Here is a 22,967-nt window from a genome sequence, read left to right as displayed (position 1 = left end):
TTGAATAACATTAGTTTTCCATATACCAAAGTTAAAATAGCTGACTAATCGCAATAATTAAAAATTGCATTTCTTTTTTCAAATTTAATGAATATTTCATTCCCTAGTCATAATGATAGTCAATTGAATAAATTTTTCCATGCATACATGGCCGTGGCAGATTTAACATGACCAAATTTTTAAAACTGAAGAAATTTTCTACTTATTCTTCTTATTGATTTAATATTATTGTTCGGGATAATGTACGGAAGCTTTCAACCGACACTGTAATTGTATTTCTTTGTTGCACCACATTTTGTTACGGTGACCAGTTGGCGACTAAAAACAATCAATGCGAGTACGTCGTGAGCGTTAGATTACCGAAAAGTTACGTTGGAACTTATTGTAACTTAGTGTGATGAGATGTCAATTCGTAACATTATTTTGACTCCTTTGCACAGTGGTCCGGATCCACAATTTAGGGGGACAAAAACATTTGTGGCTTAGCCTTATTCTTTAGAGCTATGATGTCTTCAGAACAAATGATCAGTGCAAGATAAGCCATATTTTGAAGTATACGGTATTAGGGTGGTTCTAATTATTAGGGTGATGCAAAAATTATTTTCCGTATGTGTTGAGATAGAGGACTGCATCCTTCGGCAAAATTGTAGGAAAACTTATATCAAGTAACTTTGCCGAAAACACTATTGTAGTATCTCTAACGGTTTTAGTGTTACAGCTATTTTAACTTTTAAGCAACTTAGGGTGTTCCTAAAAAAATCAGATTTTTTGCTCTAGCTTTCTTAATTTTCACTTCTCGATTTTGGTGTCTTTGAATATCTTTTAGAGTTTGTTGAAACCAATTTTTTCATGACTAGCGCATTCAGGTAGCGTTTTCTGAACCGAAGTTATGAGCAAAACTAGTTCAAAAACAGATCATTTTTAAACTGCTATATCTAACATTGGAGCAAATGAAAAAGAAATCGGTTTCTTTCATTTGATAGAAAATACTTTCGAGCATGTTTACAAAAAAATGGCGGAGGAGAAATTTTGTTAAATTTTTTAAATTGTGTTCAAACATTGGGTTTTTCATTGAAAAATGCTTTTTCATGTAAGACATTTATTAGCTATATATATTAAAATGATGTATTGCTGTCTTCTAGCGTGTTAAAACCAATTCAGCTGCATAATCGGGAAGATGGAGTACACTCACGTTGGTTGTTACTCTATTCGATAATGCTATTACGGGATCAGACGTTAAAAGAAATCGTTTGAATACATCCTCTAGATTCACTAAACGATTGAATTTCTGCGGATGGAACTGCCTATACTTGCGAATTGATTTATTTCGACTCGTTTGCGCTTCCTTACTGTATATTATTTGCTATCTGTTTGGGTTTCGACCCGGGTTGGCGGTTCAATGCATAGGGCACTGGTCTTACAAACCAATTGTCGTATGTTCGAGCCCGACCTGGAAGGATTCGTAGTGTCAGTAGGATCGTAGTACCAGCCATGCAATGGTTCTGTACACTCTGAATCGGCTGCGAAGTCTGTTGAAACAGAAGGTCAAATTCCACTACAGGAATGTAATACCAACGCTTTGCTGTTTGGTTCCCTTACGATTGATTATTGAGCAAAAAGGCTGGATAATCTGGAACAACAATTATCCTTCATCTGTTTCCCTTTGCTGCCCAAAATAATCATCTTTCAAAAGGAAAACACGATACTAACAAAGCAGGAAGTGGAGAAAGTAAATGCAGAAATTCTGCCTGAACGATACGAAAGTGTTAAACGACATAACAGGCACACACTCCCAAGCTTGGTACATATGCAAGCGCTCAGGAAAAGATCTGATGTTTTCAAGAACCTAAACAAATGAGAATAATCCGAACAAATATCAATTTGGAATTTCGCCTCTACACGCAATGATTCGATCTATGAAACTTTTGCTAAAAGTGAGTTATTGTTTGCACATTGAGAAACCGACATGGCGCGTGTCCCGACAAAATCAGCATGTCAAGGAGCAAGAGACAAACATACTAACGGCATTAAAAGAGCAGCTAACGTTACTTATTGGCATAGACATCATATTAACAAGATATCCAGCTCTCACATTTCCAGAATAAATCATTGACAACATCCTTTTTTGCGATCATGGTGCCCTCAGGTGAGTCCGCATCGAATCTCGTACATACAGGGTGATTTTTTAAGAGCTTGAGAACTTTTTTAAACAATAAAACGCATAAAATTTGCAAAATCTCATCGGTTCTTTATTTTAAACGTTAGATTGGTACATGACATTTACTTTTTGAAGATAATTTCATTTAAATGTTGACCGCGGCTGCGTCTTAGGTGGTCCATTCGGAAAGTCCAATTTTGGGCAACTTTTTCGAGCATTTCAACCGGAATAGCCCGAATTTCTTCGGAAATGTTGTCTTCCAAAGCTGGAATAGTTACTGGCTTATTTCTGTAGACTTTAGACTTGACGTAGCCCCACAAAAAATAGTCTAAAGGCGTCAAATCGCATGATCTTGGTGGCCAACTTACCGGTCCATTTCTTGAGATGAATTGTTCTCCGAAGTTTTCCCTCAAAATGGCCATAGAATCGCGGACTGTGTGGCATGTAGCGCCATCTTGTTGAAACCACATGTCAACCAAGTTCAGTTCTTCCATTTTTGGCAACAAAAAGTTTGTTAGCATCGAACGATAGCGATCGCCATTCACTGTAACGTTGCGTCCAACAGCATCTTTGAAAAAATACGGTCCAATGATTCCACCAGCGTACAAACCACACCAAACAGTGCATTTTTCGGGATGCATGGGCAGTTCTTGAACGGCTTCTGGTTGCTCTTCACTCCAAATGCGGCAATTTTGCTTATTTACGTAGCCATTCAACCAGAAATGAGCCTCATCGCTGAACAAAATTTGTCGATAAAAAAGCGGATTTTCTGCCAACTTTTCTAGGGCCCATTCACTGATTTGCAAGCGTTGCTCGTTAGTAAGTCTATTCATGATGAAATGTCAGAGCATACTGAGCAAATAATAATGCATGAAAATCATAACCTCAAAAAATCTGAGCAAATACTAATGCATGAAAATCCTAACCTCAAAAAAATCACCTTTTAGAAGTAGGGAAGAGAAATGTCAAATTCTTGCGCGCAAAAATAGCAGCACTGCGCACCCACACAATTGACATGATATGTTGAATGTGATGCCGTGCGATGGCGTTCCTATACTGGAGATTGATTTTGCTCCAAGCTGACAGGGTCTGGCATTGGTGAACCATTACCTGGAGGCGGCAACTCGAATGATGGTATCTGGGCCCGTAGATTTTTCAAAGAATATAACACAGTAGCGCAAATCATCGAGTTAAATGGGAATATACTTGAACGGTTTTTTATAATCTAAACGTTGATAAACAGCAATGTGAAGATTTCGGTACCTGCTTTCCAGGAGTTTGCTGAACAAACAAGAATTCGTTTTGTGGAGCTGTATGGATGGTATGCTCTGTCGCCAACCGTGCATAAACTTCTGGTGCATGGGACTGCAATTATAAAACATGCTTTGCTTCCTATTGGTATGTACAGTAAGAAAGCACAAGAGAGTCGAAATAAATCAATTCGCAAGTATAGGCAGTTCCATCCGCAGAACTTCAATCGTGTAGTGAATCTAGAGGATGTATTCAAACGATTTCTTTTAACGTCTGATCCCGTAATAGCATTATCGAATAGAGTAACAACCAACGTGAGTGTACTCCATCTTCCCGATTATGCAGCTGAATTAGTTTTAACACGCTAGAAGACAGCAATACATTATTTTAATATACACACCTAGAAAAAATCGTGTAAATTTACGTCTTCTGAGACCGACATATATGAGCGTGAAAAAATACTCAATTTTACAGTAAATGTAATTTATATTTAAAGCATTCTGACATACTTTTAAGTGCTAAAACATGTAAATTTACACGTTTGTTTGAAATGCGGGGTATGTTTGACGTATATTTCTATCATTCTTGTAAAATTCAGTCATTTCACGGATTAAGATCTTATGAATTGTGTCATATATGAATTTACGTCACCTGTAAATTTCATAATTTTTTGCTGTGTATATGCTAATAAATGTCTTACATGAAAAAGCATTTTTCAATGAAAAACCCAATGTTTGAACACAATTTAAAAAATTTAAAAAAATTTCTCCTCTGCCATTTTTTTTGTAAACATGCTCGAAAGTATTTTCTATCAAATGAAAGAAACCGATTTCTTTTTCATTTGCTCCAATGTTAGATATAGCAGTTTAAAAATGATCTGTTTTTGAACTAGTTTTGCTCATAACTTCGGTTCAGAAAACGCTACCTGAATGCGCTAGTCATGAAAAAATTGGTTTCAACAAACTCTAAAAAATATTCAAAGACACCAAAATCGAGAAGTGAAAATTAAGAAAGCTAGAGCAAAAAATCTGATTTTTTTAGGAACACCCTAAGTTGCTTAAAAGTTAAAATAGCTGTAACACTAAAACCGTTAGAGATACTACAATAGTGTTTTCGGCAAAGTTACTTGATATAAGTTTTCCTACAATTTTGCCGAAGGATGCAGTCCTCTATCTCAACACATACGGAAAATAATTTTTGCATCACCCTAATAATTAGAACCACCCTGATACCGTATACTTCAAAATATGGCTTATCTTGCACTGATCATTCGTTCTGAAGACATCATAGCTCTAAAGAATATGGCTAAACCACAAATGTCCCCCTAAATTGTAGATCCGGACCACTGCGCATTGTTACCATCATAATACGACTTGTTTCGTCGTGTTTGTCATGCGACCATTATGCAGCATCTGTTTTGTTTCTATTTTTTATTAACAAGTTACATGTGCTACTTGGGATAAATGCTGGTTTTTACAAGAATGACCCAAATATGTGGCAAGCATTACTGTTACTATGTTAAATCAAGTGTAAAAATATTAAAAAATCTCTCACCTTTGATGTTCGAATATTTCAATTACAAGATTTTTTCGAAATGTGTAACTTTTAATTGCACAATTTCGAATATAGCTCGTATATATTAAGAACGGAAAGAAATATACAGTTTCTTTGAACGAATAAACCAACAGATATAACATTCGTTTCTAGTTCAACTAGTAGGGATAGATGGAGTAAAATACAGTCCGGTGCAAGAAGAACCTCATACTATTTTTCAGAAGTTGTTGCTGTATGTAATTGTTGGTATTTGTTCCATAGTAATTTGCTTGAGTTATAAAAACCCCTCTCAATTATGTAACCAGTGTACTTCTGGCAAAATGATTAGAAAATCGCATACAAAAATTATGACCAATCTTCCATCTAGGCAGTATTCCTTCCACGAAAAGACGAACACCTTTTTTAATATAATGAAAAAACTTTCTGAGGGTGCATTTTGCCTTGTTGTTGTCATGCGCTTTGCCTCTATGTTTTGATGAATTTGAATTCGTTGTTTGAAATCATCCTGCCTGTGTGTTCATATACTCGTGCCCCGCATAGGGCAATGGAGGTATTTTGGCCCCTCTAATATATTTTGGTCCAGTGTATGTATTTCTGAATGTTTGGAACATTTCCTTGGGAGATGCTTTTTACCCCTTCCTCCCCTTGTTCAGAATCAGATGCTCCACAACGATGAGAGCATGAAACCAGTTTTATATAATCTCGTTTCACAACACATCGGGAGAGTTCCCTCAAAAGCTTTGGTCTCACTTGAACAGTCCAGTCGTTTCTGAACCCGCGCTTCGAGATGTTTGTTCTAATTTCCGTCATACTACTGCTTCTTCAGACTGCTTGCAACTGTCAGCAATCAAATAAATTCGAAGGTAATTTTCGTGTTTTCTGACAGTGCGGTTGTTGCAGATAAAACGTTTCACTATTTTAGTAACATTGGGCTGTTTACAGTTCAACGGCGATCATGGGTATAATCACAGGCATCCTTACTTCCCCACCAGCGGATTCAGACATCTGAAAACCACTAAAAATGATGTTACGATCATGCGATTGGGCGTTCTAGGGAACAACGACGGACACATTCGGCTTGCATCGGTCATGTACCCATACAACAGTACCGAAATGAACGAAATAGGTAGATGATTAATCTAGTGAGCATGGGATTCCCTGAACAAGAAACAAGCGATAAACAAAGAAAACAGGTTCTGAAGCTGTACAATTTCTTATCAATTTCTCAGTTCTATCAGGTTGGGCCAATACCAAAACGGTAGTTCGACGCTACACACGCACTGCTCCGAACAAAACGTCAAACCTGAAGGTTTTAGAAGAACAATTAAGCATCGGAATGCTGTCACCTTTCGAGCCGTTCATGTTTACGATGGCAGTGCATCCAAATGGGCTGGTGCAGCTCACTAAAGACGAAGATACTTTCCCGTTCCTAGAGTTTCGGGATCCACAACTGTCGGCCAAGTACATCGGGTTCTGCAATTTTGACGTTCCCGTAGTGTACTTCTACGATTGTCCACTCGAGGTTGACCGAAGAGTATGTGATGGCATTGCCTTCTCAAGGAAATGAAATAGGGATGGTGGGTGATTGGATGGATGTAGCGATAGTTGAACTTCGTTCGGTACTACAATGAGCACGATGGAATATATTGGTTTGTTTTTTTTTTTTTCTTTTTTGGCTTTACAGAACCTTTTCGAACACTTCTGGAAACGGTTGGAACATTTCTTTAATATCGCCTGAACTCAATTTTTTCTACTAAATGATAATTTGTCTCTAGTCTGCACGTAGGTGATCATTATTGAAATAATAAATATGACCAGTACCTTTCGAGGTGAAAAATAATAAATGCATGTAAATAGTTTATTATAGAGTGCTTATCACCAGGGGAACGATAGCTGTTCGTTTAGAATGACGGCTTCCAGTTCCAAACGAGCAAACAACCTGTCAATTACAATGTAAAGCTAACGACACTGTCAACATTTCAGATTAAATGTTTTGAATTGTTGCCAACATTACGGATGACAAGTCGTCACTCCGGTTATAGGCACTCGAGTTTAATAAAGAATCTACGCTCCGTTAAGTAATTCAACATAAACTGTTATAGGCTGACGAATAAGAGACGAAATGTAAACGAAGAACATGTGCTAGGAGTATTACTCAACTTCTTTAACGGTTTGTTATGATAATTTAAAATGAAACCAATTTAGCCCGAAATAACCTGAAATTCAAAATTTATTATGATTAACAATCTTACCTTAATGTGTTGGCAATCGTCCTGGCTGCCGTATCGCACCGAAATACGTGACACATGTGAATCCGGGTAAGTCGATCCCGCGCTACATAGGCAAAGTCCCTGCATCAGATAAGGAAAGAAGAAGGAGAAAAATAAACAAATTAAATAAGCTAAAATATTACATTTTTATTATTTTACACATATCATTATCAGACTGTTTGTTAAATATTCTTTTGACTAACATCGTTTACTCAGTGCCATTGAGGTCGCGTGTGAATTAACGTTGCCAGGTATACCGATTTATCGGTATTAATACCAATGTTTGACCTCAATTAGGTTTTACACGAACATGACATAACCTCACAAAATGAACAGAATGAACATTTTTTGGCAGCCGCCGGTGGTGTGTTTACAGTTTGGAAGTTCATCAAAATTGCAAGTCGCCCCATACTTAACAGATTCATACAAATATCGCTACGTGATGCTGGAAACGCATACAGGGCAATAGCGTTCAACAGAGGCACCCCTAAGATGTCACATTTCAAAATTTCATGACATTCAGTTTATTAGTATGATAGTTATTGTGCTTTCCGTGGAGCAACTTCCACTTCCGGTGAAACTCTCAACGGGTGAGCACGTTGTATAGTATTTCGCAAGAAAGAAAGGATTTTTATCCGTACTTTGATGATTCGACGCCGCGAGATTTTCGCTTGTAGTCTAGTGAAAAGAAAGACTATAAACGAAAATTAACTGGCAATATAGCCTAAGTTGCTGTGCCATCAGATCAGCGTCAGCTCAAGTTAGGTGACGCCAACCAGAACCAAAAGGAAAAGAAGAAGAAGAGCAACTTGTAGAAAATGTGAAGAAATTAGGAAAAAAGAATTTCGTGTATTGATAAAACACTGTCTTACAATGGAAAAAAATACTGCGCAAGCATACACAGGAAAAAATTATGAATTTGACATAAACCTGCTAACGGTACAACAGGCACTTAACTTGTCAAGTGACAAAATATTCAATTCCTTGAGAATTGTACAGGCTCCGAGTGTAATTTGCACTAGGCTACCAGTTGCCGCTGTATGGATATATATGTTCCAACTATCCCTGAAGCAGATAATGAGCTTCTGTGGCTCAGTCGATTAACTGGCGTGCTTTGTAATCTAATGTTTCTCGGTTCAAGTCGCACTGTTGCTATCAATCTTTTGTTTATTATTTCACTAGCCATGTAATTTTCAAATTACACAGTTTTACATGTTCATGAATAAAAGTGTGTGTGTAATTCGACTTGAAAAGATCTATTCTGGTTTTGCTTAAAATAATCTAACGATTATTGACTGGTAGGCTGAATTTAAACGTGGTCGTTCAAAACGCCGATGACTTTCAACGTTTTGGTCGTCCAAAAGATACAGTTATTCCGGAAATCGTTTCGAAAGTTCATTCCATTGATATGAAAAATTGAAAAATGAAATAGTGAAAGATAGCTGACATCGTAATGATTTCAAAAGAAAATGTATTTAAAATTTTGAAGGAGCACTTGAATATAAAGAAACTGTTTGCACCATAGATACCACGTTTTCTCACAGCTGCTCGAAAACAGGTTATCGTTACATTGGCTAAATTCCATGGATTGATATTCGAATTGCTATCGCATCCACCATATTCGCCATATTTTACCCCCGGAGACTATTTGATTTGAATTCAACGATGAGATCATCGCTGAGACTGATAGGTTTTTGAGACTAAAAAGGAATCGTGGTATAAGAGTGGTGTAGAAATGAGGGAGCACCGTTTGATCAAATCTATTACTTTCTAGGAGAATACAATAATGAATAAAATCGAAATTTAGAACGAAAAAATAGTGTTTTTTATCAGACAGAGTACTTTTTCACCAACGTGTTGAAAACGTGCGATTCACGCTGTCAAATGCATCGATATCGAATTAACATGAATTGATACTGGTAATTCAAACCGGTAATATAACCAGTAATAAACCTTTGGCTTTCATATCAAAACTATAACATGACAGCCAATTCTTTGAATGTCACGTAGATTTACATATAAATTCCAATTGAATCACAATTTATCGAACCATGTGTTTTTTCAAACACATTCGTTCACACAACATTACACTACAAAATTATATTTAGAATATATTATATTAAATAGTAAAATATTCTAAGTTAAATAAAAATGAAAATGGATTGCATTTAACTGAACTATTTTGTGCAAAGCAAAGCAAAGCCTTGGTATTACATTCCTGTAGTGGAATTTGACCTTTTGTTTCAACAGACTTCGCAGCCGATTCAGAGTGTACAGAACCATTGCATGGCTGGTGCTACGATTCTACTGACACTACGAATCCTTCCAGGTCGGGCTCGAACATACGACAACTGGTTTGTAAGACCAGTGCCTTATGCATTGAACCGCCAACCCGGGACGACTATTTTGTGCAATTACGTATAAAAAATCTCTGATTCTCCACTAGATATGGTAAAACATAATAATTTGAGTTCTATTTCACATGATTCGACCCTGTCATCAGCGTAGGGACTCGATTTTACAGGGTCCGAAGTATAATCAAATAAAAAGGCCATAAATTCAGTTTGGAAAATTACTTTTATTTAATTCAAAGTACAAAATGTGTAAAAATAATACAATATTCAGAATCAATTCACTTTTGCTCGATATGACCACCTTTTGCCTTGACTTGATGACTTGATAGAGCGAAGGAGTTGCTTCGTTTGGCCGAAAGCGGTCAATTTCCGAACATTGTATTTTCTGACGAGAAAATTTTTCCAATTGAGCAATTCGTAAACTCTCAAAACGATAGGGTTTACTTGACCGACCGTTCACACGAGAATTTGAGTCATCGATTGGCCACCAGGAGGCAGCACCCGTAACAGATAATGGTTTGGGCCGCTGTAACCGCAGATGGGCGCTCTCCAATCGTTTTCATCGAGCCTGGCGTCAAGGTAAATGCGACATATTATCGGGAAAGTATTCTGGAGGTTGCTTTGAAGCCGTGGGCAGACAAACATTTCGGTGGCAGACCATGGACGTTTCACCAGGACTCGGCACCGTCTCACAAAGCTCGAGTGAACCAAGAATGGCTGAAAAACAACGTTCCGAACTTCATCACGTCCACACAATGGCTCTCGAATTCACCAGATGCGAATCCAATGGATTATTCTTTTTGGGCCATTTTGGAGAGCAAAGTCCGAACTAAAAGATACACCAGTCTCGAGGCGCTGAAAAAAGTTATTGTCCGCGAGTGGGCCAAAATACCTGCAAGTCACATTCGGCCAAACGAAGCAACTCCTTCGCTCTCTCAAGTCATCAAGTCAAGGCAAAAGGTGGTCATATCGAGCAAAAGTGAATTGATTCTGAATTTTGTATTATTTTTACACATTTTGTACTTTGAATTAAGTAAAAGTAATTTTCCAAACTGAATTTATGGCCTTTTTAATTGGTTACACTTCGAGTGCCGGACCCTGTATTTACACGCTTTTAGAGCAAAGTATTTTCATTTGTGCAATCAATAACAAAGTAATAAGATGCTTGGAGTGATAATATTTGACTACTTAACCAATTGGGAGACCTTCGATTACAGAAGAATATGATTCGATAGAGTTTCCATAAACGCCTACAATTAGGCCAGTATTGTATAAGCAGGGATAGCTATAAAAGTAATAGATTAACACTGTCATAACAAAACAACGTACCTTTCCCTGATAGCACATCAATACAACACACGTAAAGAAACAGGACAGATGACGCGACAGGTCAGCAGAACAATAGCAGTGCAGCATAGGGAAAGAATAGAAAGAAAAATAAATATTTTGAGAGTGTTTTGTGAATAAAGTTGAAAAGTGCTGTTATAATAACATTCAGGTTTATTGTTCTGTAGGTGCAAAGTAGTTAACAAATCATCTAAATATTATATTTATTGACATTGTAATATCATGGGAGTGTAGTTATCCTGAAAGAAATATTTGCATATACTTTTCTACTACATAGTTACATCTTTACATCTTTTGAAAATTCCTGGTGCTGGCAAATAAAATAGTCTTCATAGACATAATAGGAAAAATATTAGAACATGAAGAATTAACTAAAAAGCTTAAGATTATCATCTTTATCAATCTATTGTCAAATTTATTAATTATTTTCAAAATTCTTCGGCAACTTTTCTAAATTTTATAATTATTAGTTGCTCATTTAATCAGTATCCATTTCAATTACTAAAAAATTAACAAACAACAGTTTTAAAACCCGAAATATTAGTTGAGTTTTTTGATTATTATTCCGTCGCTTAACGGTAAATAGTGTCCTTTGTAACACAGTTCGTGAAATATTAATAGTTGGAAATATAACTAATTCCAACTGGTCGCTGCAAAAATATTAGTTACCTATAGAATTCGACGGTTCTTGTCATAAACAATTTGTAAGTTATACATTTTTTCGGTTCTCCACGATTTGGGACTATTATCGACTTTCCGCGATAAATGTTATTCTATTAAGTAAGGAAATTTGAACCATGGGAATCTCGAACCATTAGTCTTATCTGTCAGTATCGATATATACGAAATTTTTGACACGTATTATTTTAGTTCCGTCTCATTTTTGTCACTAGAAGACGAACAGATCAACGAACACTTTTTATACGTTACCTACTTTTACGTAACTCTTTTTACGAACCAAATCCCAAATAACGTAATCTTTTTTTACGAACCAAATCCCAAATAACGTAAACTTTTTTTACGAACCTACTTCGTAAAAATAGGTTTTGGCATACATCGAATGCGATTTCCGGCTCATTTATATTCCATGGAAACTATTACAATATGGGTATTTTAGGAACGGGTTTAAAGAGTAGATTCCGGAAAGTGATGTTTGAGGTGGTTTTTAAATTCAAGATGGCGACTTCCGGTTTCTTGATATTCCTTGAAAACCCTTACAATGTGGGTTATTTTGAAACGGGATTGACGAGTAGATGTCGGAAAACGATGTTTGAGGTGGTTCTAAAATTCATGACGGCGACTTCCGGTTTCTTGATATTCCTTGAAAACCTGTACGATATGGTATTTTCGGAAAGAATTAGATTTCAAAACGATCACAAACATCTTTCTGAAATCCGTACTGAAAATATCCATATTGTAAGTATTTTTAAAGAATATCAATAGACCGGAAGTGATCATCTTGGATTCAGAACGATCACAAACATCGTTTTATAGTTTTTATGGCACCACATTAAATACTTTTCGAAAATAGTCATACTGTAAGGGTTTTTATGGAATATCAAGAAACCGAAAGTCGTTATCTTGAATTTCAGAACCACCTCAAACATCATTTTTCGACATCTACTCATCAACCCCGTTTCGAAAATACCCATATTGTTACGAGTTTTAAGCAATATCAATAAACCGGAAGCCGCCATCTTGGATTTTGAAACGAGCGCAAACTTCATTTTCTTGCACTTACTCTTCACATCCGTTTCGGAAATTGCCATATGATGGGCGGTTTCCACATTCATTACACGAATTTTTTTTTTCGAACCAAATCCCAAGTAACGTAAACTTTTTTTACGAACTACCTCTTTTAACGAACCCCCGTATAGTTTGCAAATGAAGGTTTCGGTGTAATCAAGTGTTATTTGATATTCCAAAAGTTTTTGTTTATGTGTTTTAAAAATAGAGGAATTGAATCAATAGTCGTTTCATTAATCGAGTTTGCATATTATTTCACTTCTACTCGGCCTTCAATCAACGTATTGCGTTTCAATTGGTCGATGAATTTTTGCTTCGATCCTAAGAAGCAATATCACTGGAAAAATAAAATGCAAAATATGCAATACTTCTATTATAGTGACATATTCTCATTTTATCCTTTGAGCTAATAAAATGAATAGAGATGACATATCTCATTCTAACTAATGGTTTTTCTATGTGAGATGAATGGTAGAGCTTAGTTGATTAAGGGAGCAGCCGCCCTACAATGGTTTCACAATACTTTAGCATGAAACCAAACAAGTTGTTCGTAAATACTAGGTCAGTTGTACCAATAGTCATCTCATCAGTATAGTCACAATATCATTTTGTCGATTGCTAGACTTTCAATCAACGAATTGTGATAAAATCGATATATAAAGCAATACCACAGAAAATATAGTTCTACATTTGTTAAATACTGCAATTATAGTGACACGAAAACAAGAATCTAGTGCACCTTTTCCCATCTTGCTCTTATTGTCAATTTATCGAACAGAGACAGCAGATCTCATTTTAAATAATGGTTTTCGTATATGAGATGACTACTGGAGCCGTTACCCTATTTACACTCTAAAAAAAATGTTCATGACATTTGGACCTCTGCTTTATGGACGGATATGTTGTTGAACATAACTTGTGGGGAATGTCACACCGTTGCGTATTTTTATGCTCCGAAATAATTTGGGCTGCGAAATATCAATACATTATTAAGTAAAAAAAATAGTTAAGTGGTTCGTTTCAAGCTTTTTTAAATGTTTTATTAGGTAATTAATCGTTAACATGGCATACTCTCAGACAAAAACTATATAGAATTTCGTAATGATATCGTATGGTTATTCATAAGACATAAGAAAATTGGAATTCCAATAAAAGGCCTTATGAAATTCATACGAAATTTTTAGGCACATTGTGCGAAATTTCTATGACAAACATAACTTCTCTCATGTACTGTGGAATTCATAAATTGTACGTATGAAAACTATAATAGTGATAGATGATATATAGAGGAGAGTGTTCAGTTACCGGCACCCTTTTATTTTAAGCTCATAACTTGGTGCATATTACGCGGACATCTACATCAATGGAAAGCTAAATTCCCTAGCTATCAACTGATTAAGAAACAAAATGTTATCAATTTAGTAAAGTGATAAATTTTGGCCATTTCTAAAAAAGTGTTCGGTTACCGGCACCCCAAGAAATTTCACTAAAAATGGAAAAAAGTAAAGACTGCAGTTATTCAAAGAAAAAATAGATTTTTTTTCTTTTTGGAAACGTTTTTCACAACAGTCTTAATTATCTGATGGAGACTTCGCCTTGGCTCTCTTGGTCGTTGATTTGGATGGTGACGCATTTGGTGTTGATTTAGCCGGTCTTTCACGTTTTTTCTTAGCCGGAGTATCTGATATATGAGCAGCTACATGTTTGGCTAAAACTTTGGCTTGCTTTATCTCGACAGCAGCCTTCATATCACTGACAATTTTTCACAGTTTGTCGGAAAAAATGGGGTACCGGTAACCGGAATCGGCAGACATTTTGAAAATGATAAAAAATCTACGGTTCCGAAAATTTTGATCGCATCCGGTATTAAATCACAAAATAGATCGATTTCACCTCATAAACAGTCGATTCACTCACCTTTTCGATTGATGCTTTTCAATTTATGATATTATTAAAAAAAACTCAGGAAAAACTTTTGCGTTGATTTCCACGCAATTAAAATTTGTTTTGAACGCAGTACAAGCGTCCGTTTGCTTCGGTATTCAGCACAAAAAGAACGTGCTGCTAATACACACACATGACATTTGTCGGAATGACGCTATCTGCTTTCTGTCAAAAGTTACAGTGGGGTGCCGGCAACCGAACACCTTCCCCTATATTGTAGAATCATAAACATTATAAAAGCGGTATATTTTTCATAATAATCTATTGAAATGGTGGTTTTGGTGATTTGTGATGCATCATAAGATTTGCCTTATGATTTTCACTACTCATTTTGCCTGAGTGTTCATTGCAAAACATGATCGATAGGAAACTGCGGCTCCGAAAAACAACATCGATTTTTTATCTATATTTTTCAGGAAAATTTTCATTACGAAGTCATAAATAAACAATTTACATGAATATTGGTTAAAATTGTCTCAATTTGCACAATGGTTCTAAGCTTCCTACAATTTTAAAAAGGAGTATTTTTTTTCTAATCCTCACAATTTTAAAATAAATTGATTTATGATCTTAAAATATGACATTTTGCTTCTATAGTTTAACCTTGTTTTCAAATTTAGAAAATTTACGATTTTCGGATTCGTTATCAGTCAGAATCCAATTGTGGTTCGAAATTTCCCATTTTTCCCTACTGAAGATTAATATCTGTGTTGATCTGTATTTCGTGCTAGTTGAACAATATTTTCATAATATTATAATCAAGTTAAGTGATTTATTACGGGTTATTGACCGAAAAAACAGTCGTTGCGCCAGTTGTGGATATCTTTTATAACGAGAACCTAGAGTGCCTATAATCAGAGTGACGACTTCTCATCCGTAATGTTGGCAACAATTCAAAAACATTTCGTTAGCTTCACATTGTAATTGACAGGTCGTTTGCTCGTTTGGAACTGGAAGCTGTCATTCCAAGCGAACAGCTGTCGTCACTCTGATTATAGTCACTCTACGAGAACCCATAACATGTGTACATGTATATTTCAAATGATGAGAAATTCAATGTAAGCTCGATTGCAATCACTAGATATAACCGTGAATCATTCAAACTAAATCACTTTAATGGAACCCAACTGTCGTTTTTTTATCAACTCTCGCAACACATTGGAAAAATGACATGTGACTGCAATCATGTGATGAAAACCGCGAAAATATTACCATAGAGACGGGACTCGAACCCAAGGTTGGATTTTGTTGGACTCTAACTAAGTTGTTTGCGTTTCAATCATCATTGTCATTGTCTGTGATCTCAAACACAATATATTGCAGATAACTCAAACCGACGATTTGTGTTCTAGTCTTGTTAAGTCGTAGGATCGACAATCATGATTGAAATGCAATCAACTAGAGTCCAACAAAATCCAAGCTATCCTGGGCCGTCGGGAACTGCAATATTTTGTACCTATACATAATTTTCTTGAAAATTTGTGGACATGCGAGTATCATCAAATATTACCAGAGTTTTAAGTATAGAATTCTAGCATATTATACTTTCGTTTACGACAGTATATCGATTATCGATTATCGAGCAATGAGCATTATATGTTGTAACATTCAATATACCCTAATCACATGTTGGTATCGAATTGGGTTTTTATTTTTCATACTTTTTATTATGAAGTATAAAAAACATTTTTTATATGCGAATTTCAGGGCCCCCTGAAAAATTGTGGGCCCGGGGGATTCCCCCTTTCTCTGTTTCCTTTCAGCAGCCGTGATTATATTACGATTTTATTTCACCACAATGTTTTACATGCGAAATATGAATAACTAAAAACTTGAAATTACAATCTATAAATAGATTATACGATCGTTATAAATATGTTATTATGTTTCTTAATATAAATATATTAATAAACCAAGACTTTCGCAAAACTACCTAAAGCATTCAAAGAAAACAAATCACTTACCTTCCATTATCCCTGCCTACTCCCCACACTCGAATCGTATGAATCGGCTGCGAGTTCAGTATTGTCAGCGTTTCAGGATCAATTAATTTTAAAGCACCTTCGTCTAAGTCCATGAATAAATCCTTCCCCTGAAAAGAAAATAAAAACAAACAAACAAACCATATAAAAGAATTCGACCTATTCGCGTAGTGGGACAACAAGAAGTCTTACATCACCCCATCTGCCAACAACGTCCAGTAGCTCGTTTCTACCCAGTGACAGATCTACGATACATTTGTTCACCGCTTTAGAGGAACGCTCTGGTGTTAGATTTTCTTCGGCAATTTCAACCCAACCAAGTGATCGAACCGCGAAACGAATTGGTCTTTCAGTGTCCGATTTAAGCGGAAAGCTACGGCGTCTACGGAAAACGAATCGCAATAGTAAAAAAGGTTATCATAAACTTATGTATTCAACATACTTTAAAGCGATATCCTCCCTCCGTCGGCGCTCATCTTCTTGATCCAGAGCAGAACTAGTGCTGCTACGTGTAACAGACGTAATACTTTCATGCAACCGGCCGTTGCTGGACGAAACCGAGCTTGATTCCGGCTTAGGGGTACCATAGAGATTAACCAGTGTTTGAGAGAACATTGAATTTTGCACGTAACGAGGGGTCGGAACGGCTGTAGGTTTACTAAAATCTTTCGATGATTCCTTGGGCCATATCGGCGGTTCCCGTTGAATCGTTCCCGATTTAATATGCCAATAGTAAGGACCGCCATTATCTATAAGAAAAATACGAATTATTGGTAATCAGATCTAAAAACGGGTAATAGCATACCTTCATGTTTCTCCCATCCCGGGGGTAGATCCTTTGTTTCATCTTTTTCTTCAATACCTTCAATGTCTTCATGTTTCCCTTTCTCTTCATCTACATCATCGTCCGCCTCATCCTCGGGAGGAATCTCACCGACTTCCTGTTTCCTTTTATTTGGCAACGCATATAAGTCCTCCGCATTCAATGTTCCAGATATATGCTGGATCTCCTCCTCTGTCTTTTCTTCTTTTTCTGAAACTTCATCTTTTTGCATTTCTGATTCGTTGGGTGATCCGTCCAGTAGTTTTTGTTTGTGTTTTGGTGACCTAAAACGAAGAGAAACAGTTGAATTCTAACGGCGTCGCCAAAAAATCCTTGAAATTAATTACCCGTCAACTTCCTTAGAGTCGACACCCATTGTTCCAATATCCAAATATCCTTTCCTGTTGCCTCCCAGCATTTGGTTAGGGTCTCGAACCAAGTTTACTGCACCGGCTGGTCGCAATGTACCTTGCTGTTGCAGTTCAGAAATGATTTCCTCATAAAGGTGCGAGTTGCGCTCCATTCGCAGTGGATCCATGTGGTAGTTTGGATTTTCGTAGCTCAGCAAACCGTTTTCTGTAATCGGATCGACAGGTATGAGATTGTTTCGTGATAAAATAGGCTTCGATCAAATTAAAACGAAAAAAATGTTTTGGTGTGAATCCATAAGCAGGCAATTTCAAAAGGAAACCTCATCATGTACCTAGTACTTATCCATATTAAGATGAACCAAATAAAGTTTGAATAAATTCATAAACACAAATATTAAATAACAAACCTACGAACATAATTGCATTAATTTTCATACAGAACGACAAGTTCAAGGTCATTATTGATTACCACTAATCATGCACGTCATGCAACCAATAAAACCGTGTGTTCATTGTGTATCGAGAGGGGGTCGGTTTGTACTAACACTACCGTCAAACCTGAATGATGACTCACTGGCACGTTCCACCTGTCTGAAACTAGCAACCGTTTATTCCCATCACGGAAAGTTTACAGCCGAAGTGTCTACTGCCTAGGGTGAAGAAAGAAGCAACAGCGTCGAGTATTATATTGCAAGAAACGGAACATTTGACATTGAACGAATTCGGTTCATCGATTTTTCGTCTTACAAATCCCCAAAACAGGCACCATCCGACAGACTGCAAGCGAGAGCTCACTCCATCCCAAAAAGTTCTAGAAAAACGAAGGTACATCCGACCTCCAGATACATAGTGAGATGTGAATGTAAGTAAAACATTTCGCCCGAGTCAAATGTGCTATAAAAATCCTATGATGTAATATAAAAGGGAGACCGAACCTTCGCACTGAAGACATACTGTCCATACTGTGCTCTGATGCCTTTTTATTCCTTTGATACCGAAGTGAACTGGCATGAATCATTACGTTTTCCTGTTCCTCGCCTGTAGTTGAATAATTGACGAATGCTAGCAATAGCATAAAGAAAGTGCGGTATTCTTGATTATTGTGTAATGTTAAGGATGGTGGTTCCAAAAATGATGAACTCATTCGACAAACTAAACGTAATGGACTGTCCAACCCAGTCAACTATCACAATTACTCATTCTGAAAACTGTATTCAGTTTACATCAATCCCAGTTTTACCTAAAAACCGATTTATTTAGAGTACTTTCAGTCAATTTTTTACCTACAAACTAACATGATTGCTTTTCTGCTACTAATTGTAGAAAACAGCTGCTGAGTGACATCAGATGCTTGTGGAAGCTTACGGTGAGCATGCTTCTGGTGAGACACTATACAAAGAGTGCTTTCGAGACAAAGAGCGTGGCAGACCACCGAAAATGTTTGAAGACACCGATCACAATTATTATTGAACGAAGGTGAAACGCAACGCAACAACAACTCGTAGAACAATTAAATATTACCCAGAAAACTATTTCTTTACGTTTGAAAACCATGGAAAAGATTTTGAAGGTTGAAAAATGGGTACCGCATGAGTTGACTGATAGGCAGAAATGAATCGAAGAGCCATCTGTGAACTGCTGTTCGTCAAGTACAAAACGAAGTTATTTTGCATCGAATTGTTACTGCTTGTTTGTTTATTTGTTTGCTTGTTCCATCTGACAATAAAAGTCTTAATGAATATGAGGTTAAGTTATAAAATCGAGGATTGCGACACTTTCTGAACAAACTTATGCGATGATTCACCAAAATCGAATAAATTTTCAACTAGGGAGAAAGTTCGAACACACGCTGCAATAGGTTCGTTGGCTCCAAACGATGTTCGATGGAATCTTCGTTGTAGCAAACCTGTTGATCGTAGAGTTCGTTGTGAAACCCGGAAGTCGATGAGAGACAGGATTTTTGGAGAGTCGATTTCGCCGTTGATAATCTTCGCCACAAACGCAGCTTGTTGAATCTTCCTTCGTCGTTCCAGAGTGTCAAGACCTAACAGGCGACATCGATCAGGGTACGGTGGCAGATCCAAGGGATTTCGCCAGGGAAGGTCTCTTAGCGCAAGCCGAATAAATCTTTTCTGAACACGCTCAATCCGCAAGTTCCAAACGAGTTGATATGGACTCCATACCAAACTGGCATTTTCCAGCAATGGTCGCACTAAGGAACAGTATAACGCCTTCAAACAATGTGGATCCTTAAAATCTCTGCTGATTTTAGCTACGAATCCGAGTTGTTTCGTTGCCTTAGATATTAGAGCAGAACGATGCTGATTAAATGTGAGTTTTGCATCCAATACAACACCAAGGTCATTAACACAGTCAACTCTTGTAAGTGTTTGTCCATCAATTTTGTAGTCGAAGATTAATGGACGAAGTATTCGGTGAAATGTAATTACTTGACATTTGGCAATGCTGATCACAAGATGGTTTCGTCGACACCATGCGACAAATTCATCTAGCAGTTCTTGAAGATGGACGCAGTCCTCATAATCACGAATTACTAAGTACAGCTTCAAATCGTCAGCGTAGATCAGCTTGCATCCATAACCAAGCAGCAAAGCGGCATCGTTGAAAAACAGTGCAAACAAAAGGGGACCCATATTACTGCCCTGCGGAACCCCTGATTTATTCGTAAACGGGGATGAAACTGAGGTTCCCAATTGTACCCGTAGGACTCTACCACACAAATAGGAACTCAACCATTCAACGAACTTGTGTGATGCACCAAGTCGCATCAGTTTACATAATAGAATTCGGTGGTCTATACGATCAAAAGCCGCTTTTAGATCGGTGTATACTGCATCAATTTGTACCCTTTCCTCCATACGCGAAAAGCAGGTCGAGGTAAAATCGAGCAAATTTGTACTAACGGATCGTCCTGGCATAAATCCATGCTGATCGGTTGATATATAACTTTTTGTACGAGGAAGAACAACAGAGCTGACAACTATTTCGAATAGCTTGGAGGCAGCAGATAGGCTCGTAATACCACGATAATTTCTCACATCCTTTCGATCACCGTTTTTGTAGACTGGAAACATGAACGACTGCTTCCATATCGTTGGAAATATACCATGCTCGAACGATTTGTTGAACACGTAACATAATGGTTCGAGCAGAGCAGTTGCACAGCGAGTATAAACGACAGAAGGAATTCCATCAGGTCCAGCCGAGTACGAACTCTTCAGTTTCTTTGCTGCAGCACTGATCATTTCGGGAGTGATTATAAATGTACGCAAATCCACCAAGTTTTCAGGAACATATGATGCGGCGACTTCAGCTTCGATGTTGGAGGCCACTTTCTCAGTAAACACGGAAGCGAAGAATTTAGCAAACAACTCACATGAGTCTGATGTTGATAGCAAACAACTCACATGAGTCTGATGTTGCTGATGATAAACCGCCAGGCCGTATAATTTTGGAAAGAGGGCCAATGGATATTCTCTAGGATAAGCATGGAGTCAACTGATGTGACCTTCGATGAACGTTACCAGTAACAATTTGAACTGTGCTAGTTATACGCCAAAAACACCCTGAAAATGAAACCGAATAACACAAGCAGATTTTCCTTCATGACAACGAACCACCACATCGCACTAGTGACGAGGTGTTTCCCGCGACGAAGGATGCGGCCAACATAGATGCACACCAACAGCATCTGGAAGGCTCTCATAATATATTCAATCCACCGGCCATAGCCGATCGCCAGCTGAAGGCTGGATCAGCCAAAGTCGACCATTGCCCAATACACAATTACGTTAAATAAAATTAGAAAAAGCCCTTGTCATCTTAGAGCTTAAGCAGTGTGCCTTAAAATTTGAACTAATGGATCGCACTAGTGACACCAAATATTTGGGTAAATCAAACAACTGGAAAGCTCTTACTCACGCGGCACTTTATGATATACGGTGTGTGTGTGTGTGAGTGTGTGTGTGTGTGTGTGTGTGTGTGTGTGTGTGTGTGTGTGTGTGTGTGTGTGTGTGTGTGTGTGTGTGTGTGTGTGTGCGTGTGTGTGTGTGTGCGTACTGCACTCACTTTTCTCCGAGATGCTTGAACCGATTTTCAAAAACTTAGGCTCAAATGAAATGCACCCATGGGTCCTTCCGGTTTCCGAATTACATTGGAAAATGTGCGAAAAATTAAAAAAAAATATGCACTTAACACATGGATCAATAAGTCCCGAGACTAAAGCAGAGATGGCGCTCGTAGTAAACCAGTAACCACGTCTTTCTAGAGTACTAACCTTTGCTTGAAACGAGTTAAAATTTTAAGGCGATCCGACCAGAAACAGCTGAGTTATCGAGGTTGGAGTAAAGTCGTTTTGTAGTTTGTTTAAAAAATGGAAAAAAACGAGTTTCGTGTTTTGATACAACATTGTTTTTTAATGGGTAAAAACACCGTGCAAGCGAAACAATGGATTGAAAAATGTTATCCGGACTCTTGTCCATCAAAAGCAATGATGAGCAATGAGGTGGTTCGCCGAGTTTAAACGTGGTCGTACCGACACAACCCAGAGAACCACAAATCGCATAAGGTAGCACGAATTAGATCGTTTAAAACGCTGTTCATAATCACCATCGCATAATCATATAACTGAAGTTCATTGCGACGCTTATTGCGACGATGAGCACACAATCGCATAATTGTTTGAACAACCTCGCCGTATACAGAATTGAACTCGCATTACTTCCCTAAATGTTTGGCTGTACATGATATCCAAAATTTATCTGAATTATATCGCATTGTACGTAAAACCCCTCGCACAAGATGATCATTCCTAGCATCCAATGCGATTGGCTCACAATTCTTACTTCACTGGCTGAATATAAAAATATTTGGTCGCATTCTAATACGGAGTGTTTTACTGAAAATTCAAGAACACTTGTTTGAAAAATGGTTAGGATAATTGAAAATTATCAGTATCATGGAACATTTATGTAAACAACAGACTTGTTCGTGAAACAATACGAACTTCCTCACAATAAGAAATTCTATAAACCTTCTCTTCTACGATATATTGTGAACACATATGTGTGAATGTGAATGATAGTTTACATCATAAAACGTAATGAGTTATTTCGCACTGTAAGATTTTAGTTATGCTTCCCAAGTA

The 22,967-nt window shown here is 37.2% G+C and overlaps 2 protein-coding genes across 13 annotated transcripts in view; one reads left to right on the top strand and one right to left on the bottom strand.

Annotated features, from left to right (window-relative positions):
- LOC131436580 (protein Fe65 homolog) overlaps positions 1 to 22,967 on the bottom strand; it is a 222,722-nt gene that overhangs the window by 20,834 nt on the left and 178,921 nt on the right. For all 12 annotated transcript variants that reach the window (XM_058605386.1, XM_058605389.1, XM_058605390.1 and 9 more), the window contains 6 exons: positions 17,777 to 18,005; positions 17,412 to 17,713; positions 17,049 to 17,355; positions 16,799 to 16,988; positions 16,589 to 16,716; positions 7,216 to 7,314 (listed from right to left, as the gene is read on the bottom strand). In XM_058605386.1, the coding sequence (XP_058461369.1) occupies positions 7,216 to 7,314; positions 16,589 to 16,716; positions 16,799 to 16,988; positions 17,049 to 17,355; positions 17,412 to 17,713; positions 17,777 to 18,005 (1,255 nt within the window). The remainder of the gene's footprint in view (positions 1 to 7,215; positions 7,315 to 16,588; positions 16,717 to 16,798; positions 16,989 to 17,048; positions 17,356 to 17,411; positions 17,714 to 17,776; positions 18,006 to 22,967) is intronic.
- Positions 5,674 to 7,222, top strand: LOC131436581 (uncharacterized). Its single transcript, XM_058605391.1, has 4 exons — positions 5,674 to 5,826; positions 5,886 to 6,089; positions 6,193 to 6,540; positions 6,648 to 7,222. Exons 1-3 carry the CDS (start codon positions 5,751 to 5,753, stop codon positions 6,528 to 6,530), a joined length of 618 nt encoding a protein of 205 aa, XP_058461374.1. The 5' UTR covers positions 5,674 to 5,750; the 3' UTR covers positions 6,531 to 6,540; positions 6,648 to 7,222.

Source organism: Malaya genurostris, chromosome 3, assembly GCF_030247185.1.
Source record: "Malaya genurostris strain Urasoe2022 chromosome 3, Malgen_1.1, whole genome shotgun sequence".
Classification (NCBI taxonomy): domain Eukaryota; kingdom Metazoa; phylum Arthropoda; class Insecta; order Diptera; family Culicidae; genus Malaya; species Malaya genurostris.
The sequence above is the reverse complement of the archived record's forward strand: the minus strand, read 5'-3'. Positions and strand labels throughout refer to the sequence as shown.

Bases quoted from the DNA above. Each gene is read 5' to 3' on its own strand.
- LOC131436581 (XM_058605391.1), top strand. From the start codon at position 5,751: ATGTTTGTTCTAATTTCCGTCATACTACTGCTTCTTCAGACTGCTTGC. The intron at 5,827-5,885 runs GTAATTTTCGTG...TCACTATTTTAG, and splicing joins GCAATCAAATAAATTCGAAG to TAACATTGGGCTGTTTACAG. The intron at 6,090-6,192 runs GTAGATGATTAA...TCAATTTCTCAG, and splicing joins TACCGAAATGAACGAAATAG to TTCTATCAGGTTGGGCCAAT.